Source organism: Carya illinoinensis, chromosome 4 (genome assembly GCF_018687715.1).
Source record: "Carya illinoinensis cultivar Pawnee chromosome 4, C.illinoinensisPawnee_v1, whole genome shotgun sequence".
In the NCBI taxonomy this organism is placed as follows: Eukaryota; Viridiplantae; Streptophyta; class Magnoliopsida; order Fagales; family Juglandaceae; genus Carya; species Carya illinoinensis.
Window position 1 is genome coordinate 7,912,366 of NC_056755.1, and position 23,109 is coordinate 7,935,474.

General features: G+C 34.0%; 1 protein-coding gene across 1 annotated transcript; it reads right to left on the bottom strand.

Moving 5' to 3' along the window:
* Positions 1–17,900: 17,900 nt before the first annotated feature.
* LOC122307425 (wall-associated receptor kinase-like 10) lies at positions 17,901–22,542 on the bottom strand. Its single transcript, XM_043120319.1, has 3 exons — positions 21,406–22,542; positions 20,396–20,515; positions 17,901–19,244 (listed from the first exon to the last, which is right to left on the bottom strand). The coding sequence occupies exons 1-3, from the start codon at positions 22,292–22,294 to the stop codon at positions 18,034–18,036; spliced, it is 2,220 nt and encodes a 739-aa protein (XP_042976253.1). The 5' UTR covers positions 22,295–22,542; the 3' UTR covers positions 17,901–18,033.
* Positions 22,543–23,109: the final 567 nt, after the last annotated feature.

Here is a 23,109-nt window from a genome sequence, read left to right on the forward strand (position 1 = left end):
TAAAGCCCAATCTAAAGTGTGATGTGTACTCTTTTGGGATTATGTTTGTTGAGCTGGAAGGTTATAGTTTTAGATGACATAGGCCAAGGGACTGGGTTTATTGTTGAGTATAAGAGTCAGGCTTTGCAGATGGCTGACGCGGTGATCCAAGCTAATTTGGAAGAAAAAGAAGCTTTAATAGTTTACTTCAAGTTAGGATATAATTGTGTCTCTCTAATGAAAGAAGCCCTACAAGTTCTTGAGAGAATTCCATCTTCATCTTCTTCGTCATGCTACTACAGTTCTAGATGATTGTGACACTTTTGTAGAGAGAGGTGTATGTATGATTGATTCATAAGTTGTCATTTGGTTTTGATGTTGATTGAATATATCTTGTGCTGAGACATTAATTTCCCTGCTAACTTCGGAGTCGGTCCAAATCTAATAAAAATTATTTATTTAAAGCAAAATTATTGAGTCATACTTGTTTAAAAATAATTTTTTTGCTCTTTGGGAATTTCAAAATTTGCAAAAACGTATTTTCTCGCCTAATTTTTGTAATAATAATAAAGATTTGCTTATAATTCATTCGGACTTAAACTTCTTGTATTTTTATTGGAATTTCAATTGTTTATAAAATGATAGAATACTTCTATTTGGTCATTAGAAGCTTACCACTCAAATGACCCTCTTGACGTAGCATCACTATGTGGTGCTACATGGTTTATTAAAAAAATAAAAGATTCAAACACAAAAAGGGGTAGAGAGAACTTAAGGTTTCAATCTTGAATAAAAAATCCTACTCCATCTAAAGATGTTGTAAAATTAAACTCACAAATTAACATGACTTAATATAATAAAACATATTTACTTTGTGGTAAAAAGAACTTTACAATTTATTTATAAATTTATTTTTATAAAATCCTTTTACAAATAAAGTATCTCTCTTTCCCCTTGTGAAATTTTTGGAGAAAATACATTAGACGATAAAATTCATGCTGTTGAAAAGAAATATGACATTCTTTTTATTGCGGATGAGGTACTTACTCTCTATTTCTCATATTTCCCTATATGTGTGCATATCTTTATTTGTATCCTAACACTATCAGGATGATGCAGATTTAGGTAATTTGTGGATTTGAAAGGTTGGGCACAATGTTTGGGTGCAACAAGTACAACATATAAAACTAGACCTTGTGTCCCTTGCAAGGGTAAAGTTGGGATATAATTAAACTCAAAGATAGATCCTCAAATCCTGATACAAAGCACGTGTTTTAATATTATGTATTGAATTTCCCAAGCCCTTTCTTCTGCATATATGCCCATTGGAGCTGTACTTGGGAGGCCCAAAGTATTAGAAGTCACACATTCTCAAAGCAACAAACTTGGTATATTCAATGTCACTCCTAAGTAAGTTTATGAAGTTGATGATTATTTAATATATATATCTTTATATGTATAAAGTACCTATCAAACATAAATTTATTGTTTTAACAGAGCTATAGTAATTTTAATTGTTTTCCGTTAACTTTCCGTTAAATCCATCTTGCCATCGAATTTTACTTGTCTCTTGAGTTGCTGTAAAAGAATATTTATGAGAAAGGAAAATAATACTTCTCCAAACGCCTCTTCGTAAAATCCATTCCTCCTTGAGCGTCGCTCCAAAGCCCTCTCGCGCCTCCATTTCTCCACTATCACTGCTAACCATAACATGCATCTACCACTTTCGGAAACATTGCTTTAAAAGGTTAAATCTATCCAATATTTCTCATTCTTTTTAATTTTTTTTTCATTTTTTGTGGTTTCAAAGTTATATTTTCTTGTATTAAGATTAATGTTTTTTTATGTTTTCATGAGGTTTTTAAATGGATTCTTAGGGCTTGGCAGAACTCGCAATTGACAGAAGCCTTCTCGACGGAAATTTGCTAGTTGGATTTTGTGTTAATTTTTTTGGAATCTTGTACTTCGAATTTGGATTTTTGCTGGTTTGCTAGACCTCTGTATCGTGCATTTGGGTATGTGTAAATAGTTTTGCATTTAATTTCAATGGGTTTTGTTTACTTTTTGTTTGTCTTTCATTCTCTTGATGTTTATGCATTCAAATATGCAAGCTTTTGATGGGTTTGTCCGTATTTTGGTTCTTGTGGATATTGGGCTTATAGAATAGAGAAGTTGTTTTCTGAACTATTGTTTTTTTTTTCTTTTTTATTGCTATTTTTAGTTTGGGACTGGGGAAGTCTTCTTGGATTTTACCCCCTGATTGTGGTCTTGTTGAGGGACAAATGTTTATGGAGTTTTAATATCTTCCCTTTTTTTTTTGTTAGCTACTGGATATAAATAATGCAATGAGTCGATTTGCTGCATCTGCTGCACCAGCAACTTCTGTAACTCAGAAGCTTGCAAGGCATAGAGATATTCTACATGAGTTTACCCAGGTTTATTTTATTTCATTAACTTCTTTTTACCCCCTTGCATTTTACTTCTATCAATTGTACTCAGTTTAGTAAGGTTTAAAGTTGTCTTAGAAAAGCTATCTGATTTATGTTTTCTTCTGGACTAGTCACTTTTTTATAAAAGAAACTTTATAATATTTTGAAAAACGTTAATATTCCAGCTCAATTTAATTTTCCAACTGAATAATTTCATAAACCTTCTTAACAAATATCCTCTTTCATAGGGAAATAGGAAAAGTGGTTTGTGTTTTACTGTTAGCTCAATCATGTGGCTTCAACATTTACACAGTGACCTTCTTTCTATTTTTATTTGTGTGTGACATTTATACAGAACCTTATCGGTGTTATATTACTTGTGATATATCAACATTCATCTGTCTCATGAAGAGTGTTTTTCTCTGTTAGGAATTTAGAAGAATCAAGGGAAACATAAATTCAATGAAGGGGCATGCAGAGCTTCTAAGTTCAGTCAGGGATGATATTAATGAGTATAAGATAAGTCTAGCTAAAAGCTCTTCCTTATATCCTGGCATAAACTATTTTTGTTTTTCTTTGATTGTTGCTATTTATTCTGTTCATTGTCATGTTTTTCAAAGGTTTGTTTTACTCTACTTCATACAGGCCTCTGGGTCCCCAAGGATGCAGTTACTGCGGGAGAGAGCAGCCATCCATGGAAATATTGCTCATATAAGCTTAAGTAGATTCTATTTTATAGTGATATTACATGTCGTACGCTTTTTGAAGAAATTTTCCCATATCAATATGCATTTGCCACAATTTATTTTTCTATTTTTTAAGTGATGTGAGAAATGAGATTTTTAGGTTTTTGACTGGCAGGACATGAATGGATAGGGTAATATATGGCATCATTTGTTAAAATCTAGACATGCAACCACTGGAATGCATGATGAACTGTAAATGTGTGTTATGTGTGTGTGTGTGCGCGCGTGAGTGTGCGATAGAAAGAGATGGTTAAATTATATAGAGTGAAGATCAGATGATTGTTCTTTAGACATTTGGTTGAGTTAAAAAGCATGACTAGGAAAAGCTATTTGGTTGAGTTAGACATAAGTGATATTTATTCTATTTTGTGTCTTGTTAGATTAGTGACAAAAAAGGAGAATATTGGAAGAGCACATTGAAATATTTTGATATTATGAAATTTAGGGGGAGTTTGAGTAAGTGAGAGTTTAATGAATTTGCTGAAAATATAAAAAGGGGAGCAACAAAATATTGAGAGGGAGAACTATATACTTTAGGGGGAGCAATAGAATATTGAGGGGGAGAACTAAGTATTGAACATGGTTATTGATGATGACTAGAACACTTTCTTTTTGTAGGTTTACATTACATCTAACCTTTGGTTATTATTAGGATTAGTTTCAAAGAATGTTCTATGTCATTTCTTATCATTACTGTATTAAGATATTTTTCACGGGATCTTGGTCTGCTGGTTGTTTTTGTCTTAGGTACACACTACATTCATCAAGTTGGTTTTGTGACCGATCCACTAATGGGAAGATTGTATATGCAAGACATTCATCAAGTTGGTTTTGTCACCAATCCGCCAAAGGGGGAGATTGTAAAGGCAAAACTTGGCTAGGATTAGATGACTAAATGATAAAGTTTATCTTATCATTATTTGATTAAATTTGGATGAATGTAAAATAAGTATTGATTTGTATTTAAACAATATTGAGTCTATCTAGAAGTTTTAGGAGTTGTTTAGATAAGGCCCTGAATTCGAAATCGAGTTCTGATAGTTTTGCCCTTATCCAGAAGAAATCTGAAACAGAGTTTAGTATATATCAGAAGAAGTTATCACGAAATGTTAGCAGTCCGTCGGGACGCATTTTCGCGTCTGTTGCTAACCGTCAGCAGAGTCCTACTGCAACTAGAACTCTTTTCAGACTTTCTATTTAAATGGATTCAGTTTTGTATCTTCTCAGGGACTTCAAGCCACGAATTTTACAGAGGAGATTCTGAGCGTTTATGAGAGAAAATTCACTTGAGAATTTCATGGAATTTTTCATATCTTCTTGAGTGTGATCGTGCTTTGAGTGTGAAGCAACATCGATTGGATTTCAGCCTCTGGAGTTCCAGAAGGGAAGTCAATATTTGAAGATCGCCAAAGGTTCTGGTTGCTACTGCGGTAGAAGACAAACGGGTCGTTTGTCTAGGCAAGTAAGAGAGTCGAATTGCAAAGGTTTTGTAATTGATTATTGCTTGTAATTGTTCTTCAAATAATAAGATTGACTTTCCTGGGTTTGGCTGCCCCATAGGGTTTTACCTTTAAAGAGTTCTTTAAAGAGTTTCCCTTCGTAACTAATCATTGTGTTTTGCAAGTTTGATTATTTATTTTAAAGTATTTGATTCGTTTCATAATCTTAATAATTGAGATCTAACTTATTTGTTCAAGAAAATTGGTAAACAATTTCGTGGTTTTACAGGGGTACGTTGGGAATTTCAATTGGCATCAGAGCGTGGTTCACTCATTAGAGTGTGATCCGTGCCCTTGTAGATCATGTCGACGTCATTATACGTTCCACCATACTTCGATGGGGAAAACTATGCTTATTGGAAAGTTCGTATGAGGGCTTTTCTCAAGTCTTTGGATGAACGTGTATGGCATTTGGTTGAACGAGGATGGACTAAACCCGAGACATTTATATATGCTTGGACAAAAGATGAAATCAACAATTGCAATTTGAATAGCAAATGCCTTAACGCTATTTTCACGGTGGTATCCTCCAAAGAATTTAAAAGAATCTCCATGTATGAGATTGCTAAATAAGCTTGGGATATTTTGGAGGTTACACATGAAGGCACAAGAATAGTAAAAAATTAGAAATTGCAAATGCTAACCTCAAAATTTGAAAAGATTAAAATGTTGGAAGACGAAAATTTTAATGATTTTTATGCTAAACTGAATGATATTGTGAATTCCAGGTTAATCTCGGCGAGAAGGTGGAGGATTTAAGGATCGTGAGGAAAATTCTAAGGTCTTTACCTGAAAGATTTCGACCCAAAGTTACCGCTATTGAAGAAAGTAAAGATCTTGATGCAATAAGGGTAGAAGAATTGGTATGTTCTTTACAAACGTATGAATCTTCGCTTCCTCAAGCAGAAAAGGTAAGTTTATTGCCTTAAAGACTATAGAAGAAAATCAAGATGATTTTTCTGATGAAGAAAATCTTAACAATAAGGATATAGATCTTATAGTAAGAAAATTCAAAAAATTCATGTTTAATAAAAAGTATAGTGGAAAGAAAAAAAGAGGTAGAGAATTTTCTGCAAAGAAAAATTATTTTGAAAAATGGAATAAAGAAAAATCTGATAAAGTAAAGTGTCAAGAATGTTCTGGTTATGGTCATATAAGAATTAAATGTCCAAATTTCAAGAAAAGTAAAGGAAAAGCATTGAATGTCACATTTAGTGATAGTTCAGAATCTGAAATTTCAAGTTCATCATCTAATTATGACAATACTTTTGTGACTTTTTCTACTGTTGTTAATGATTTTTCTGATATTGAGCTAACAAAATCTGAAAGTGATGATGGCAATAGTGATTCGGAGGTTGCTCTAGTTGTAGATGATCATGAGTTGAGTTTACAAGAAGCTACAATGATGTGTGTGAAGAAGTGATCAAATTAAAGAAACTCAACAAGAAGCTGTACAAGAAATTCACTAATATGAAGAGTGAGAAAAATAACTTGTTTGAGGCATTCAAAATTTCTGATATTGAAATAGCAAGATTAAGGGATCAAAAAATTGCATTAGAAAAAGAGTTGGAAAAGGTTTAAGAAAAAACAGCAACACAAAAATTAAAAGAAATGTTGAGTATTCAAAAATCTAGTTGTGATCGCACGGGTTTGGGGTATATGACTTCCCAAGGTATGGAACTTAAAGACTCATCATCCGCTGCCACCTCATCAAAAGATATCATTTTTGTTAAAGGAAGTCAAGATGAGGAAACTCCAAAGAAGGCCGTGTCTACAACTCATGTTCCAAGAGTCTCACATGATAGATCAATGACAAAGAAGCCCAACCAAGGTAAGTCCAAAGGTAAGTTTATTCCTACTTGTCATTATTGTGGTGTTATTGGTCATATAAGGCCAAATTGCTTTAACTTAAATAAAGTAAAGAAAAATGGATGTGAAAGAAATCCGGAAAGGAAAGGAAATAGTCTAGAGAATCAAGTTTGTGATATGAATCAACAGATAAACTTTTTAAGTCTCAAACTTGGTGAACTAGCATATTTTTGCTTTCAAAATAAAGAAAAGATCATACAAAGTGGTGTTGATGAAAAGAACATGCCAAAATTTAAAGTAAAATGGGTGGTTATAAAAGATGCCATGTTACATTAATTGATAGGACTATTTGCATGTTTTTGCATCCTTTATATTATTACATTAGCCTAGGACATGCATTTTATTTTTCTGTTTTGTTTTATGTTTCTGTTTGTTAGTTTTAAATAAGAAAAATATAATATAAAAAAATTCTGGTTTGGTTCAAAACTTTTCTTTAAGGAAAGTGCATGCTTGATATATCAAAGTTTGAGCATTTGTGTTCTCACTTAATAAATTCCTGAACCTATGCATCTCTCTACTTTGTGCAATTCACTTTGTGCATACTAACCCTATGGATTATCTTGGCAAAGTTCATTTTCAATGTACAGTGAGAAACTTATATGTATGTTTTTTTATAATTAAAGTCCACATCATTTAATGAGATGCTCATCAAAGAGAGAGTTCATACCTTGAATTGACTAATACTAGTTGAACCTAGTACAAAATAAAGAACTCTCCTCTTGCCAAATACAAAGAGTTGATCCATATAGAAAAAATCGGTGTTAATTCATTGCAGAAAAAGACAAACACCCTACACGGATCTACTACCTTAAAGTTCTTATAGAAAAAATCGTTACTCTAATCATTATGGAAAAAGATGAGCAACAAACATGAACACAAAAAGGGGGTGTACAAACTAGTGTTTAGAGAAGATGCTCATGTATTTAGGCCCTAGCATAAAGTTTGACTTTTAAGGTGAAGCAACAAACTCTTGTGAGCATCTATAAGAAGCAATCATTCATTAATAAAGGTATCAAAAAAAAAAAAAGATATTGAAGAAAGGAGTTCATAAAAATGATATGTTATAAGTATACTCACTCGCACACTCACATGAACTTTGACATTGATAATCTTGTGAGAAGTGAACATCCATAGTGATTGTTGCAAATAAAAGGGTGTACTCTACTGAATTTGTTTTGTGAGTTACACTATGTTTGAATTAAGATACATCTAGGCATGTTACTTGCCCTTTTGTTTTGTTTATAAAAAAAATTAATTAAAAAAAATTCAATTTTCTTTATTTCTTTCTAATCTCTATTTTTTTTGGTGTATCTACTCTATGCATGTATTGAGGACGTTTTTTGAGTGTGTTCTTGATCTTTGTCATTATGTTTTCATGGTATGTCCATCAAGTGTTTGCTTTTTTGTCTTAACCAAGTTGTCTCAATCATTTGTTCATTGTTTAACATACATTCATGCTCATACATCATGTGCATTTAATCCATGAAAAATTGAGACACATGGGAGTTGTTCATCATGTCTTCCTTAGTGTTTTCATCTTGATACACATAAGTGATATTTATTTTATTTTGTGTCTTGTCAGATTAGTGACAAAAAGGGAGAATATTGGAAGAGCACATTGGAATATTTTGATATTATGAAATTTAGGGGGAGTTTGAGTAAGTGAGAGTTTAATGAATTTGCTAAAAATATAAAAAGGGGAGCAACAAAATATTGAAGGGGAGAACTATATACTTTAGGGAGAGCAGTAGAATATTGAGGAGGAGAACTAAGTATTGAACATGGTTATTGATGATGACTAGAACACTTTCTTTTTGTAGGTTTACATTACATCTAACCTTTGGTTATTATTGGGATTAGTTCCAAAGAATGTTCTATGTCATTTCTTATCATTACTGTATTAAAATATTTTTCACAGGATCTTGGTCTGCTGGTTGTTTTTGTCTTAGGTATACATTACATTCATCAAGTTGGTTTTGTGACCGATCCACCAATGGGAAGATTGTATATGCAAGACATTCATCAAGTTGGTTTTGTCACCAATCCGCCAAAGGGGGAGATTGTAAAGGCAAAAATTGGCTAGGATTAGATGACTAAATGATAAGGTTTATCTTATCATTATTTGGTTAAATTTGGATGAATGTAAAATAAGTATTGATTTGTATCTAAACAATATTGAGTCTATCTAGAAGTTTTAGGAGTTGTTTAGATAAGGCCCTGAAGTCAAAATCGAGTTGTGATAGTTTTGCCCTTATCCAGAAGAAATCTGAAACAGGGTTTAGTATATATCAGAAGAAGTTATCACAAAATGTTAGCAGTCTGTCGAGACGCGTTTTCGCGTCTGTTGCTCACCGTCAGCAGAGTCCTACTGCAACTAGAACTCTTTTCAGACTTTCTATTTAAAGGGATTCGGTTTTGTATCTTCTTAGGGACTTCAAACCACGAATTTTACAGAAGAAATTCTGAGCGTTTATGAGAGAATTCACTTGAGAATTTTCATGGGATTTTTCATATCTTCTTGAGTGTGATCATGCTTTGAGTGTGAAGCAACATCGATTGGATTTCAGCCTCTGGAGTTCCAGAAGGGAAGTCAACATTTGAAGATCTCCAGAGGTTCTGGCTGCTACTGCGGTAGAAGACAAACAGGTTGTTTGTCTAGGCAAGTAAGAGAGTCGAATTGCAAAGGTTTTGTAATTGATTATTGCTTGTAATTATTCTTCAAATAATAAGATTGACTTTCCTGAGTTTGGCTGCCCCGTAGGGTTTTACCTTTAAAGAGTTCTTTAAAGGGTTCCCCTTCGTAACCAATCATTGTATTTTACAAGTTTGATTATTTATTTTAAAGTATTTGATTCGTTTCATAATCTTAATAATTGAGATCTAACTTATTTGTTCAAGGAAATTGGTAAACAATTTCGTGATTTTACAGGAGTACGTTGGGAATTTCAGTTGGATTATTAGCATTGATTAAAATGACAAAAACTAGCTACAGAGGCATAATAAATTAATATTGTGATACAATATTCAATGGGGTGTAATCCATGCATAGTCTTGGAACCAATTACAAAATTGGTCTTCGTGCCTCTTTTGTAGTTCATCATTCGATAAATGATTCCCATCAACTGTATTCCTCATTATTTCCAAGTGCATCCTATTATATGTTCACGACATCACAAATGTCTGTTACAATTACACAAATATAAATTAAATATAGTTTAATTCATACGTATCAAACATTGCAACTCACATGCGGAATGGAGTGAAATCGTCAGAGTTGAAGAGAATATAGCGATGTGCTTGGGTCCACGACGTAAAATTGAGGCGAACGTCAACAACTTTCCCTTTAGAATCATCTGGGTTTCTAGATGGTCTATTGAAAACTGCTCCAGCGGATTCTAAATAACGAGAACAAAATGTCAATAATTCCTCCAGCAAATATCCTTTAGCAATGGAACCTTCTAGCGCAGCTTTGTTACGCACATGAAACTTAAGTCGATGTAGGTACCTACCACATAAATCATTAGATGACTTTTATTATTTTTTAAAAAATATGTTCTTACTTTAATAAATTTATGTGTTTTTAATTCAATAACTATAGTATACCTTTCAACGGGATACATCCATCAATAGTGAACGGGTCCTCCAAGCTTAATTACATTATGCAACTAAATGTATATTCAAGTGAACCATAACCGTGAAAAATGATGGCGGAAATATCATTTCTAATTGGCACAATATGTAAGGTATTCTAGATTCCAATCGGTCCAAATCTTCAAGTCGCAACGTTTTGGAACAAATTCGCCTGAAGAATCTAGATAGCTCGATTAATGGTTCTATTATCTTCTTAAGTAATGACCTACGTAATGCAATTGGCAGGAGCTGTTGCATCAATATATAGCAATCATGACTCTTCATGCCCACTATAGTACGGTGTTGAAGCTTGACACAACGTGAAACATTTGAAGAATAACCGTCTGGTACTTTTACATTTTGTATAACCTTCAACAAGTCTTCTTTTTCTTTGTTACTCATTGTGAAAATAGCAGGAGGCAAATATGTCTTGTTTGCATCTGTTATAACCGGATGAAGTTGTGGTCTCAAACCCATCTCTTTGTAAGTCAAGGCGTGCCTTTATATCATATTTTGATTTTGTATCAATATTTAACAGTGGCCAACAATATTATCCACCACATTTTTTTCCAATGTGCATCACATCAAGATTATGACACAATAAATTATCTTTTTAGTAAGGTAAACTAAAGAAAAGACTACATTTCTTCCATGAGTGTTCCTTAACATTAGTCGACCCAACAACTCTTTTTCTTTTATGATCTGTTCTATCATTACTATTTAAATTATCTAATTGTTCTAAGATTTCATCAGGTGTTGGCATAGTAGGTGAATGATCAATTTCTCGTGACCATCAAATGTTTTTGCCATCATTCTCCACCTATGATTACTTGGCAAGAATCGTCTATGCCCCATATAGGAAAACTTGTTTCCATGTTTCAGCCATTTAGATCATGTGTTACCCATACAAATGGGACATGCTAAACGACCTTTTGTACTCCACCCAGACAAATCACCATACACAGGAAAGTCATTTATCGTCCACATTAAAGCTGCACGCATTGTAAAGATCTCTCTAGAGCAAATATCATAGGTTGGTGCTCCAACCTCCCATAATTCCTTTAATTCTGATATTAGAGGCTCTAAGTATACATCTATATTCATTGAAGGTGATGATGTTCCCAATATAATCAACGATAGCATGAAACTTGATCATTTAATACACATCCAAGGAGGTAAATTGTAAGGTACCAACATAACTGGCCAAGTACTATAAGAAATGCTCATGTTCCCAAAAGGATTAAAGCCATTTTTAGATAAACCAAGCCTAACATTGCGGGGGTCAGAGGCAAAATCATCATGTTGTGCATCAAACATCTTCCAGGCCATGCCATCTTCTGGATGCCTTAATACCCCATCATTTGTGTGGCTCACAGCATGCCATTTCATTTGTAAAGAAGTCTTCGATGACATAAAACGCATTTGTAACCTTATTTTCAAAGGAAACCACCTTAATATTTTCGCTAGACTTCTTGCACCTTTTTTAGACCTATCATCCATAGACTCTTTTTGCTTCCACTTTGATGCTCTGCATACCACACATGTTTCCAGATTCTCATTGTTCTTCCAAAATAACATACAACCATTGGGACATACTAATATCTTCTCGTATCCAAGACCTAACTCATTCATATACTTCTTCGCCTCGTACGCATTTTTAGGCAATGATGCTCCTAGTGGGAGCAACTCATTCACAAATTCAAGCAGTTCTGTAAATATGCTATTACTCAATCCACCAAAACACTTCATTTTCCAGAGATGTACGATAGCACTAAACTTAGTATGTTTTGTGCGCCCTTCATATAATGGCTCATCAGCATCTTTCAATATATTGTAAAATTTATTAACTCTTTCTCTAGAACCTTGTCAATTTTCATTTTGCACTCCAGTCTCTCCAGCATCCACACCTATTTCAGGCCCACCCTCCACTATTTCAGGATCAAACATGGGGAAAACGTCATGTAACATGGTTGTCATCCTACTAGAGCCTTCATTTATTTGCTCATTATTATTTTGGGCATCAGTAACATGATAAGATGCCCCCTATTCTCTCCCCATGAGCATGCCAAATGGTGTAACCTTGAGAAATTCCATAGCTAATCAAATGATCATATACCATGTTGGGGATGAACATCTTACGTAATCTACATTTTCTACATGGGCAACAAATGGACAAATTTGTATCACAATTCTTGCACGCAAACTTCAAAAACTCATTGACACCATCGACATACTCTTTTGTATGTCGAGGTTTTTTCATCCAACTTTTGTCCATAGCTTTGTTGGATGTATTCAAAAAATGGATACTAAATGAAACTTCAAACTTCAAATATGAAAAGGCAGAAGGTATCTAATATACACTCTGGTCCATATAGGCTTCTCAAACTATAAGTACATATTTGAGCTTCTTGCTTATGATGCTTATGATTGTATCAAGTTATCATAGATCACTAAGTTTTGAATAATTTGGTCTATCCAAGGATTTCATTTTTCCTTTTTTAGAAAATGTACCATCTATTTATATATATATAACTTGCTACGCTTTATTTCTTTAACATATATTATTCTCTCTATTAATTTAGTATAACTTTTTGATATTTTCCAGGCTCAATAACTGCATAACAATTTCAAAAAACTATTGGATAAATGTGAAGAACTACCCATGAAAGAAATGCTCCTAAAGCTAATGACAAACACAACGTGAAGAAGAAGAATTATCCATGAAGAACTTTCATGTGCTTTGATTTGTAATTTTTTTATTATATGAATAATGACCCATTATATCATATTTATTATTAATTAATATATTGTATATATTTTTTATTGTGGGATATCATATTATTGGTGTGTCCTAAATTTCGTTAATTAATGCAAAGCACCGGTAACATATTTGTAGTAGTGTTTATATTAATGTCATTAATTTAAAAAATGTGCCGGCATTTACAATAAACTGCAATACAGAAAGGAAAAAAAACTCATGGTGATGTTTAGATAAACGCCGTAATAAATTCAATTTGCCGCTAACGTATTATTGGTGGCATTTAAATAAATGCCGCTAATTTATATAATGCGCTAGCAACATAATATGGCGGCATTTATGTTAATGCCGTTATTTTTAAAATTGGCATTATTTAGATAAACGCCGTTAATAAATTTGCCAAAGTACTATTAGTGGCATTTAACGAAATGCCGCCAAATTATATGACGAGCCGACAGTTTACTTGTGGCGGCGTTTAGATAATTGCTGCAAAATTAGGTCATTGGTGGTGTTTAGATAAACGCCATTAAATGATTCAATGTGACGCCGCCAAGATACTATTAGTGGTATTTAAATAAATGCTGCCAATTTATATGATGAATCGGCAAATTAGTAGTAGTGGCATTTATTGTAATGCCGTTATTTGAAAAAGAGGCGACGGTAGAATAAACACTGTTAACAAATTCAATGTACCTCCGCCAACGTACTATTAGTGGAATTTAAATAAATGCCGTCAATTACTGATGAGGCCGTAATGTAGTAGCAGTAGAGTTTATGGTAATGCCGCTAGTATATGCCAGGGAATGGCAACGATAAAGTGGCAGCATTTTGAGAAACGCTGTTAATATTAGTTATTGCGGCGGCATTTCAAGAAATGTTGCTAAGTTGTATACAAACGCCACTAATGAGATTTACAAACCGGCGTTTGCGCAAATGCCAGAACAATGAAAATAGCGACCCTCCATTACTGGAGAACGGTTACACCGTTAGAAAAATACCGCGAATTAATTAGCGACATTTTTTTGAATAGTTGCCGGCGTATAACCAACGCCGGCAAATCTATCTTTTTTAGTAGTGGTACAGTTTAGGCCAATTAGCCTTTGTTCGGTGGTGTATAAAATTATGACGAAGATTATGGTTGGTCATTTGGCCCCAGTGCTTGAAAGAATTATCTCTAAAGAACAAGCAGTGTTTATTCCAGGTCGGAGCATCTTTGATAATATGGCTTTGGCTCAGGAGTTGGTGCAAGGAATAAATCGAAAGGTCCGAGATGGTAATGTGATGTTGAAGATTGATATCGCAAAGGCATATAATCGTGTGAATTGGAAATTCCTTATGGAAGTGTTACGTAGGTTGGGTTTCTCCGAGGATTGGAGGAATCTAGTTTATAATGCTATCTCTTTCCCTTTTTATTCGGTATGTTGAATGGTTGTTCTAAAGGTTTTTTTTTTCAGGCATCGCACGAAATTAAGCAAGGTGATCCTTTATCACCTTATTTTTTTATCTTGTCTCAGGAAATTCTCTCGCGCATGTTGCACCAGCAATTCAGATTGGGTCATATCAAATGCTATCACCCAGGTGGAGGTACTCTTATATCGCATTTATGGTATGCGGATGATATCTTGATCTTTGCCAATGGCAGCAAGGGATCTATCAGGAGGCTAATGTCAACTTTGCATCATTATGATGAGATGTCTGGCCAGCTGATTAATCCAAGTAAATCTACTACTTATTTTTCCTCCTCTATTGGTGTGGAACGAAAGAGGGATCTCAAATTGATATTTGGGTTTGAAGAGGGAGGTTGACCGTGTGGGTACCTAGGAATTCCTTTGTATGTGGGTCAGTTAAATATAAATTTATTTGATGGGTTCTCGGCTAGGATACAGAAAAAACTGGCTGGGTGGAAAAGTAAAATATTATCTTTTGGGGGGAAGATCATTCTTCTAAGACGTGTTGAATAGCATGCCGATTCATATGCTTTCGGTGTTGAAAATGCCTAAAGCAGTGTTTGTAATGATTTAAAGAATTTTTTTGGACTTACTTAGGGGATCCTTGAAGGAGTCTAGAAATTAGTGCAAGTGGGTTTCTTGGAGAGTGATTTGTAAGCCTGTGGAGGAGGGGGGTCTTGGTGTTCGAGACTTGATGGAGGTGCAGGATTCTCTTTTTATGAAGTTTGCCTAGAAGTTGCTTAAGGGAGGTTCTATTTAGGTGAACTTCTTCAGGAAAAAATATCTTGGGTGAGAACATGTGTATAAGGCAATTCAATTGCAGAAGGGGTCACAGTTTTGGAAGGGTGTTTCTGAGTTAATGCCAAGAGTACTACAAAATTCTAAATGGATGGTTGGAAATGAGAATTTAAATTTTTGGATGGATAATTGGGTTGGGTGTGGTCCTTTGCAAGATTTTTGTCCGGTGATAGGTGATGGTGACCTTTCGGTTGCTGAAGTGATTGATGATAGGGGTCCAAAAAATGAGATTATTTGTGATTAGGTTCCGTTTGAGGTGCTGCAGCAAATTAATGAAGCTATCGTGAGGCTGAAGACTAGTAAACCAAATGTGTTGATTTGGAAGCATTCAGTGGAGGGTAATTTCACAACAAAGAATGCCTAGGAGATTTCTAGACAAAGGGGAAAATCTTGTGATGGAAAAAGTGGTTATGGCAAGCCAATATCCCCAAGAAAATGTCTTTTTTTCTGCTGGAGGGCGAAAAGAGAGGTTGTGTCGACAGATGATATCGTTCAGCATTTGGATATCCCACTTGCATCTAAATGTCATTTCTGTGTATTGCCAAGTGTGGAGTCACTGCAACATCTATCGTGTGAGGGGCCAAGTGCTCAAAGGGTTTGGAGGTATTTTGCAAATATATGTCAAATTCGGTTACCACAGATCAGAAATTGGAAGGGAATGATGTTATATTGGTGGTAGAGAGCAACAAACTATACACAAGCAAGATGGATACGGGGTGCACTTCCAATTTTGATTTCTTGGTCTTTATGGAAGGCTAGATGTTCAACGAGAATGGAAGGAGTTATTTTCAATATAGAAGATACAATTCGGCATGTAAAATGTCTTCTTAAAGATGCTTCTTATTCTCTGCAAAAATTTCAGCAAATAAAAAAGGGCGAGAGGTGGTAATGCAAAACTTGAGTTTACTGATACTTCCAACACATAAGAAAAAAGTAAAGTATGTTAAATAGGAAGTGCCACATGCAGGAATGGTAAAATTAAATGTTGATGGTGGTGCTCGTACAAATCCAGAGGCAGGGGGTGGTGGTGTGATCCGAGATTCAAATGGGAGATGTATTGCTGGTTTTGCGCATTGTTACAGGAATGCTACTAATACGGTTGCCGAATGTCTCACTTAACTAGATGGCCTCCGTCTTTGTAAACAGTTACGATTTCAGAACAATCTAGTAGAATTAGATTCCTCGGTGGTAATGAATTGGCTCGCCTCTGGAATTTGTTGACATTGGTTTCTTTGGAATTTTTGGGAGGAGATAAAGGAGATTGCGATGGAGATTAATGTAAGGTTTAGGCACATTTATTGGGAAGCAAATATGGTAGCTGATTTTTGGGCAAAGGAAGAAACACAGGGTGTAAATTCTGATTTTTTTGACTTGGAAGTTGAGAACACACGATTGCGAGGTTTGATCCGTATGGATCGGTTGGGGATGGCTTTTATTAGAGAGAAGTAATTTTTTGTTTTGTTTGAGATTGTTTATGGTATTCCTCCCCCACAAGTGAGAGTTTTTTAATAAAATTGGGATAGGTCTGCTATGTGGGTGGCTATCGGCTCTTCATAAAATAAAATAAAATAAAATAAAATAAAAAATCTAAATCTTATATTCCTTGCTCCTTGTGCTCTATACGTATTTGCAGTTATAGACACGTATAGCTTGCTTTCATATGAAAAGCATATTGAAATTTGTGACTAAGAAATAGTTTGTTGCTCATAATGGCAAAAAAACATCTTGCTTCATGTAAAGCAACATCAATTCTCTTAGTGACTTATGAGACATATGGTATTAAATAAAGAATCTATGTTATAACTTGTGAAAATCTATCTTTAGTTTTATTTCTCTGGATCTTTTCCTAATCCAGTTCATCAAATTTAGCTAACTAAGTAGGCAACTAGAAAGATCATGTCCATGGCATGTGGTGTAGGTAGTACCCATAACAAGGAGAGAGAGTTGCTAAGAATTGTTAGTTGCTTCAGTCCTCTCATCAATGTTTTTTGATGATTTTTATGGATTTGATTTGTTCTAGATATCCTTTCATAGGGGTATTAGATGGCCAAACAACCTTGGTCTTTATTCAGTTTAAACCACCCATATGATTCTTGAGAAGTGAGTTCGATTGGGTGGAGGTTTGTCTTTGAGGAAAATATTTAATGGTGTTGGCTCTTTTGGCTGTTTGTGGCTTCTTGAAGGATTTTGACTGTGAGAGACCAAAAAAGAAGTGAAAGAACGCTTTAAGCCCAGTGCCACTCATTTAATGCACCACACCACATTAAGCAATAGACCTTGTAATAGCTAGTAGATAAACATTCAAGCGATCAATGGTCACCTATATATGTGTGATGGTCTTCTTTATAAACTAAGATGTTCATGTAGCATTTTTCTTAGCTATTCACGAAGCAGCTTGAGACTTTCTTTAAGCATTTGAGCATGAAGAAAATGGTCTAAATTTGTGAGGCCTGTTACGCCAAGGGTTTTGTTGCTTTTAGCAAGTCAACAATCTTCACCCAACAAGATTTAAAAGTTGATCAAAAAAGCTTAATTAGGTGGCTATGAAAGGATATAAAGAGGAGCTGGTTTTTTATTTTGCTATTCATTAATTCTAAACTGTAGTAAACACTCTAAAGGTAATATATTATGGAAGATAAGCTTTTGTTTTTTGATTTTTTTTTCTTCTTTCTGAGCAGAGATCAGATCATAGAGTAGCTTGAGGCCCCATTTTATTTATATATAAAAATAGATGCTTCTGAAACTGAATAGAAACTTGGATGTTTATGCATTATACTACCATAAGATGGTCTAAAGAGCAAATTATGGAGCTTACAGGATGAAATTGAACAAATATTTATAATAAAACACAAATCAAGGTGTAATATCACTTGATGATTAAGAAGATATCAATAATGGTTTTGTATCGAAAGATGAGGTTGCGATGGCACTATCCATGCTTGACATTGTTGATATAGAAACAACATCACATTGCTCAGATATTTCAATTTTAACATCTTCAATCTCTCCATATTTCTGCTGAAGGTCAAAAGCTAATTTTTGTGACATTTGGTTGGCCTCCAATTCCATTGCAACTTCTCTCATTGTAGGTCGTTTCCTTCCTTTCAAGTTCAAGCATCTTTTCGCAAGGTTTGCAACCGCAATGATTTTTTCTTTTTCCATTTCCTTCAAAACTTGACTATCAAGGATGTTAAATAAATTGTTCTCTTCCATTGAACTAACAAAAAATGCAGCCAAACTTTTGGTATCTCTAGTTCCTGTTGATGAGATGGCTTTTTCTCCGGTTAAGAGCTCAGCAAGAACAACACCAAAACTATAAACGTCACTCTTATCTGTAAACTGGCCTGACCGAAAATACTTAGGGTCTACATATCCAAAAGTTCCCTGTACTAGTGTGCTTAGGTGAGTTTGTTCAATAGCAACAGATCTTGAAATCCCAAAATCCGCTACTTTTGCTCTATACTTATCATCCAAGAGGATGTTTGTAGACTTAATGTCACGATGGTAAATGGGTGAAGAAGCTGCTAAATGCAAATAGGAAAGAGCCCCTGCAACTTCTATAGCAATTCGTAAACGCATATCCCATGTTGGTGAAAACTCCTCATTTTGTCCATTGAGATATTCGGCAAGAGTTCCATTAGGAATGAATTCGTAGACTAGAAGCGGAACTTTAGTCTCTAAACAACAACCAAGTAGCTTAACCACATTCCTGTGATTAATTTGTGAAAGAATCACGACTTCATTTATGAATGCTTGAAGTTTTTCTTCATCTATGACCATGGATTTTTTTATTGCAACAATTCTTCCATCTGCCAACATACCTTTGTAAACAGTGCCTTGTCCACCATGTCCAATTATTCTATCCACACTAAAACAATCAGTGGCCTTCTCCAATTCCTCTGAATTGAACAATTTGGTATTCTCAACATTAACTTCGTTATTTGTAGATAGTTGTTGTTGTAGTAGTAATCCACCATTTTGTTTGAAGAACTTCTCCTTGCGTTTAATCCTCATCCTTTTCTTTATCACTTTGTATGACCCACATCCACTGAAAATCAGAAATAATACACCAAGACTTGTGCTAACACCTATTTGACTCAATGAAATAGAAATATATTAATTACTCCTTGTAGTAGTACTAATGGTAAAATAATAAAATTGCTAATTAGGAACATTGACTTCAGAGACATTTTTATGAATGCTAGAATATTGCCAGACAGACTATGTTGTGCCAAAAGCAGGTTCACATAAAATTGAATTAGAAGTACTCTGAAAAGAAGAATGAAAATTAAATTGAAAAAAATATTGCTTTCGGATGGGAGAACTCTATATATTATTCCTATATATTATTCTCAAGACCGATTATATATATACTCAAGACAACTCTTTAGACAGCCAGTACTAGCATATGAATTTTCTTAATTTAGAAGTTGATAGCACTTATAGTTGGAGACAATAAGATCAACTCTGTGGTATAAGTTCTTAGTGCTGGAATATGACTAGATTGAATCCAACGGTTTTTTATAATATATATGATATATACGTGTGTGCGTGCGTGCATGTAATAAAGGGAAATGATATATATAATTCTAGAGTGTGCACATCTTACGCATTTCATTTAATAAATATAGAAAAAATATGGGACCTACATTAAAAAACTCACTTTTTAATAGTGGATCCCGCATTTTTTAAAATAAAATATGTGAAATTTGCACACCATAAAATTGGATTTAACATTGCTCTACAACAAATATGTAACCTCTATGAGCTGATCTTTAAAAAATTGGCATAAGTTTTTCTAAAAAAAAAAAAAAGCAAGAACCAAATAAAATGACATAAGAACAGTTTTTGGCTTAATTTTCCAGAAGAGGAATAAAAGATTAAGATGGATCGATCGAGTATTATTTACAGTACTATGCATGATATGGTATTATTGCACATAACTTTAATATACTACATAGATATTTACAGTACTATACTTAATTAAAATTTCCAGTTGCCCCAAAATAAAATATAAAAGAAACAAGATGGGGGTACTATTAATTATTGTGTGCTTGGAGCATGAAAATGAAGTTGAATTTGACAAAATGTACATGATTAACCGATAACTGTTCTTTGGATCAAGACATGCATGGGACAACTAATTAATTAGCATGAAAATTATCAGAGAATGTGCAGAAAACAAAAGGGAAAGGTCATGTACATGCAATTAATATGTATTATGAGAAGGAATTCATACCTATGATTATGGAAAGCTTTGTGTTCTTAGCAGCGACACAACGGTAAGAACCTTCAGTATTTTCACAGCGTGTATCAAGTGTACAAGTGTTGAGGTCACGGTTTGCACATTCGTTAATATCTGCCAATATTGTACTGGAATTTGTTAATATATGCGTGAGAGAGAGAGAGAGAGAGAGAGAGAGAGAGAGAGAGAGAGAGAGAGAGAGAGAGATTCGTCCAAAAGCGGCCATTAATTTTTATTATATTGTTTCGCGCGACTCATGCATGGTTGGACAGATTGAGTAGTACTTCAGGTTTTGATCTTAACATGTGCATGCAAGTATGTAAATAAGCGCGCAACTACTGCCATAACTCATGTAAGGGAAAAAATCTTCATATGTAATTTGAGATTTGATCAGGGGTCTAAGTAACAGAGAAAGAGTTATACATAGAATAGAATATTCTGTAATATTTATTGATTTTCGTATAAATATTTAAGATAATATTAAATAAATAAGAAATACACGATGTGTAGGGTCTACTTCATCATGTGTCTGTTCTACTTGAAATTCTAAATTTTGAGAACAATTCGAAAATATTTTAATCCAACTTTGAGAGGGGCCTTGCCTCCTCATGATAAAAGAGGTTACAATAATTAGATCTGAAAAATATTTACACAAAATAAGTACAAGTGACTTTTTACAAAGGCATAAGCTGGTTATATATGATGGCTGACGATACCCTGCACGGGTTGAAAGGTCAAGGCCGTTGTGGTCAAATTTTTATACTATCATTTCATAAAAAATGCTGCATGCAGGTTAATTTTTTTTAATAATGAGTTTTCTATTATTTAATTTGAATTTCTATTTTTTCATAACTGCTCTTTTATATTTAGAATAGAATTGTAAAAGGATTGGTAAAATGAATAACTATGCTTTAAATTTATTTTCACCTTTCTACGTTGACTTCCAAAACAAAAGCTTTTGAGAATTAATGGATTAATAAGGTTGTTACGAAAGAGAAATTTACCTCCACATCCTCCAAGAAGATACGGATTTCCTCCGTAGCCACTCCGGCAGACACAAATACGACCAGTAAAGTTTCGCAACGTCAGCCACCAACCACAATTATAGGTCGAGTTCTTGTATTCTCTTGCCGTCATGTTTTTCATTGTGGGAAGAGAATAGAAAGTAGTATTGTCAAGCCCCCATTCCAATACCACTGGAACAGACATATTTTGATTCGGCTCTGTGAAATTGGTCTCAAACCAATTCTGGTCTACCAAAAATGCATACTTGCACTTACTACTACCATTATTGTAGGAACTTTTCGGCTGCATAGTTGTAGAGAATTCCTGGAGATCAGAAGGAATTGTAGTTTGGCAACAATTTGTGGCGTTGCAATGACTTCTATTTGTGAATGGAGCCCTGTCACAAGGGGAATTGCACCCACCAAATGAAATTGAGTCGTCGGGAAAAATGGACAACATCAAGGCTGAGTTGTTGCAACCCATGGCAATGAAGCTGTTGTTGGTGGCGGAGAAGATGAAAGGACTTTTTTCTAACTGCAGATTCTTTTTGCTATTAGTGCCATCGGTACAGCTCGAAAATATGGGATAGTTGACGCTAACTTGGCCTGGGAAATCCATGTCAATCTTCAGCACCTCCAGGTCTAACTTCTTCAAATAGGGCTTTGGAAATCCCAGATCATAAGAGTCATTCGATGATCTGCAGACTATCTCAAACCAATCTTCGACGTAACAACCATTTTCGATTCCAAAAGGGTATGGAATGCTTACATTCCCACAGTATTCTGAGCATGAACTGTTTATTACGTTCGATGCTCCCTCAAATGCATTGAGTACTGAGCACATCATGACTAACACAAGCATCCGAAACAGTACCATTTGCAATGCCATCAAGATCTGTTTCTATGATGATTTTGATCAAGATCTCGATCGATCGGTTTTATATTGCACGTAGTAGTTGAGATAATTCAAAGCTGGAAGTTGCCTGGAAGGCCAAATTAAGTTAGTATATATGAAAGAAAGTTCTCAGATACAAGAAAAAAAAAAAAATTAGATTTTGAAATGAATTTGTAAAGCCAAGTCGTGTTCTCTCTCTCGAGACTAGTTTTTTTCTTTAGTGTGGAAAAATCTTTGCGGCAACTATCCGGCACGGGATCAAATTTATAAGACTATGCTTATCCGAATTTCCATGAAAGTTGGCTACTTGAGCTGTCTGAAAAGTCAGTTCAATGGTACTGGTCAAAGAAAAGAAAAACAAAATTTAAAATAATAATAATGCTAAACTTATATCAGAATATATCAGAATACATGTTAATAATAATAAAAAAGTTTGTAAATAGTAGTTAAATTATTTGAGTTAAAATGTTTTATTAGATTTTTGAAAATGAAAAGGAAGAAATTGAATAAAAATATTATAAAATTAAAATATTATTTAAATATAATCTTTAATATTATTTTTGGACTGAAATTCGAAAAAATTGCTTTCCTATTTGTTGTATTTTGTTTAAAATTTTAATAAAATTATATTAATTAAATAATAATTAATTGAAAAAAATAAAAAATAAAAATAAAAAACATTTTTTTAAATTGATACTCAAAAATAAAATATTTAAAAATACTTGAGAATTCTTATGCACACAAAGAGGAGCTAGTATCACTCGGTCCATACCTTTAAAAAAAAATGGAATTTGAAAATTTGATGGATC

Coding starts and splice junctions, on each gene's coding strand:
- LOC122307425 (XM_043120319.1), bottom strand. CDS start 22,294: ATGGCATTGCAAATGGTACTGTTTCGGATGCTTGTGTTAGTCATGATG. Junction 20,516..21,405: donor TCTTCTTGGAGGATGTGGAG/GTAAATTTCTCT, acceptor CAATATTGGCAG/ATATTAACGAATGTGCAAAC. Junction 19,245..20,395: donor AAAGCTTTCCATAATCATAG/GTATGAATTCCT, acceptor TGAGTCAAATAG/GTGTTAGCACAAGTCTTGGT.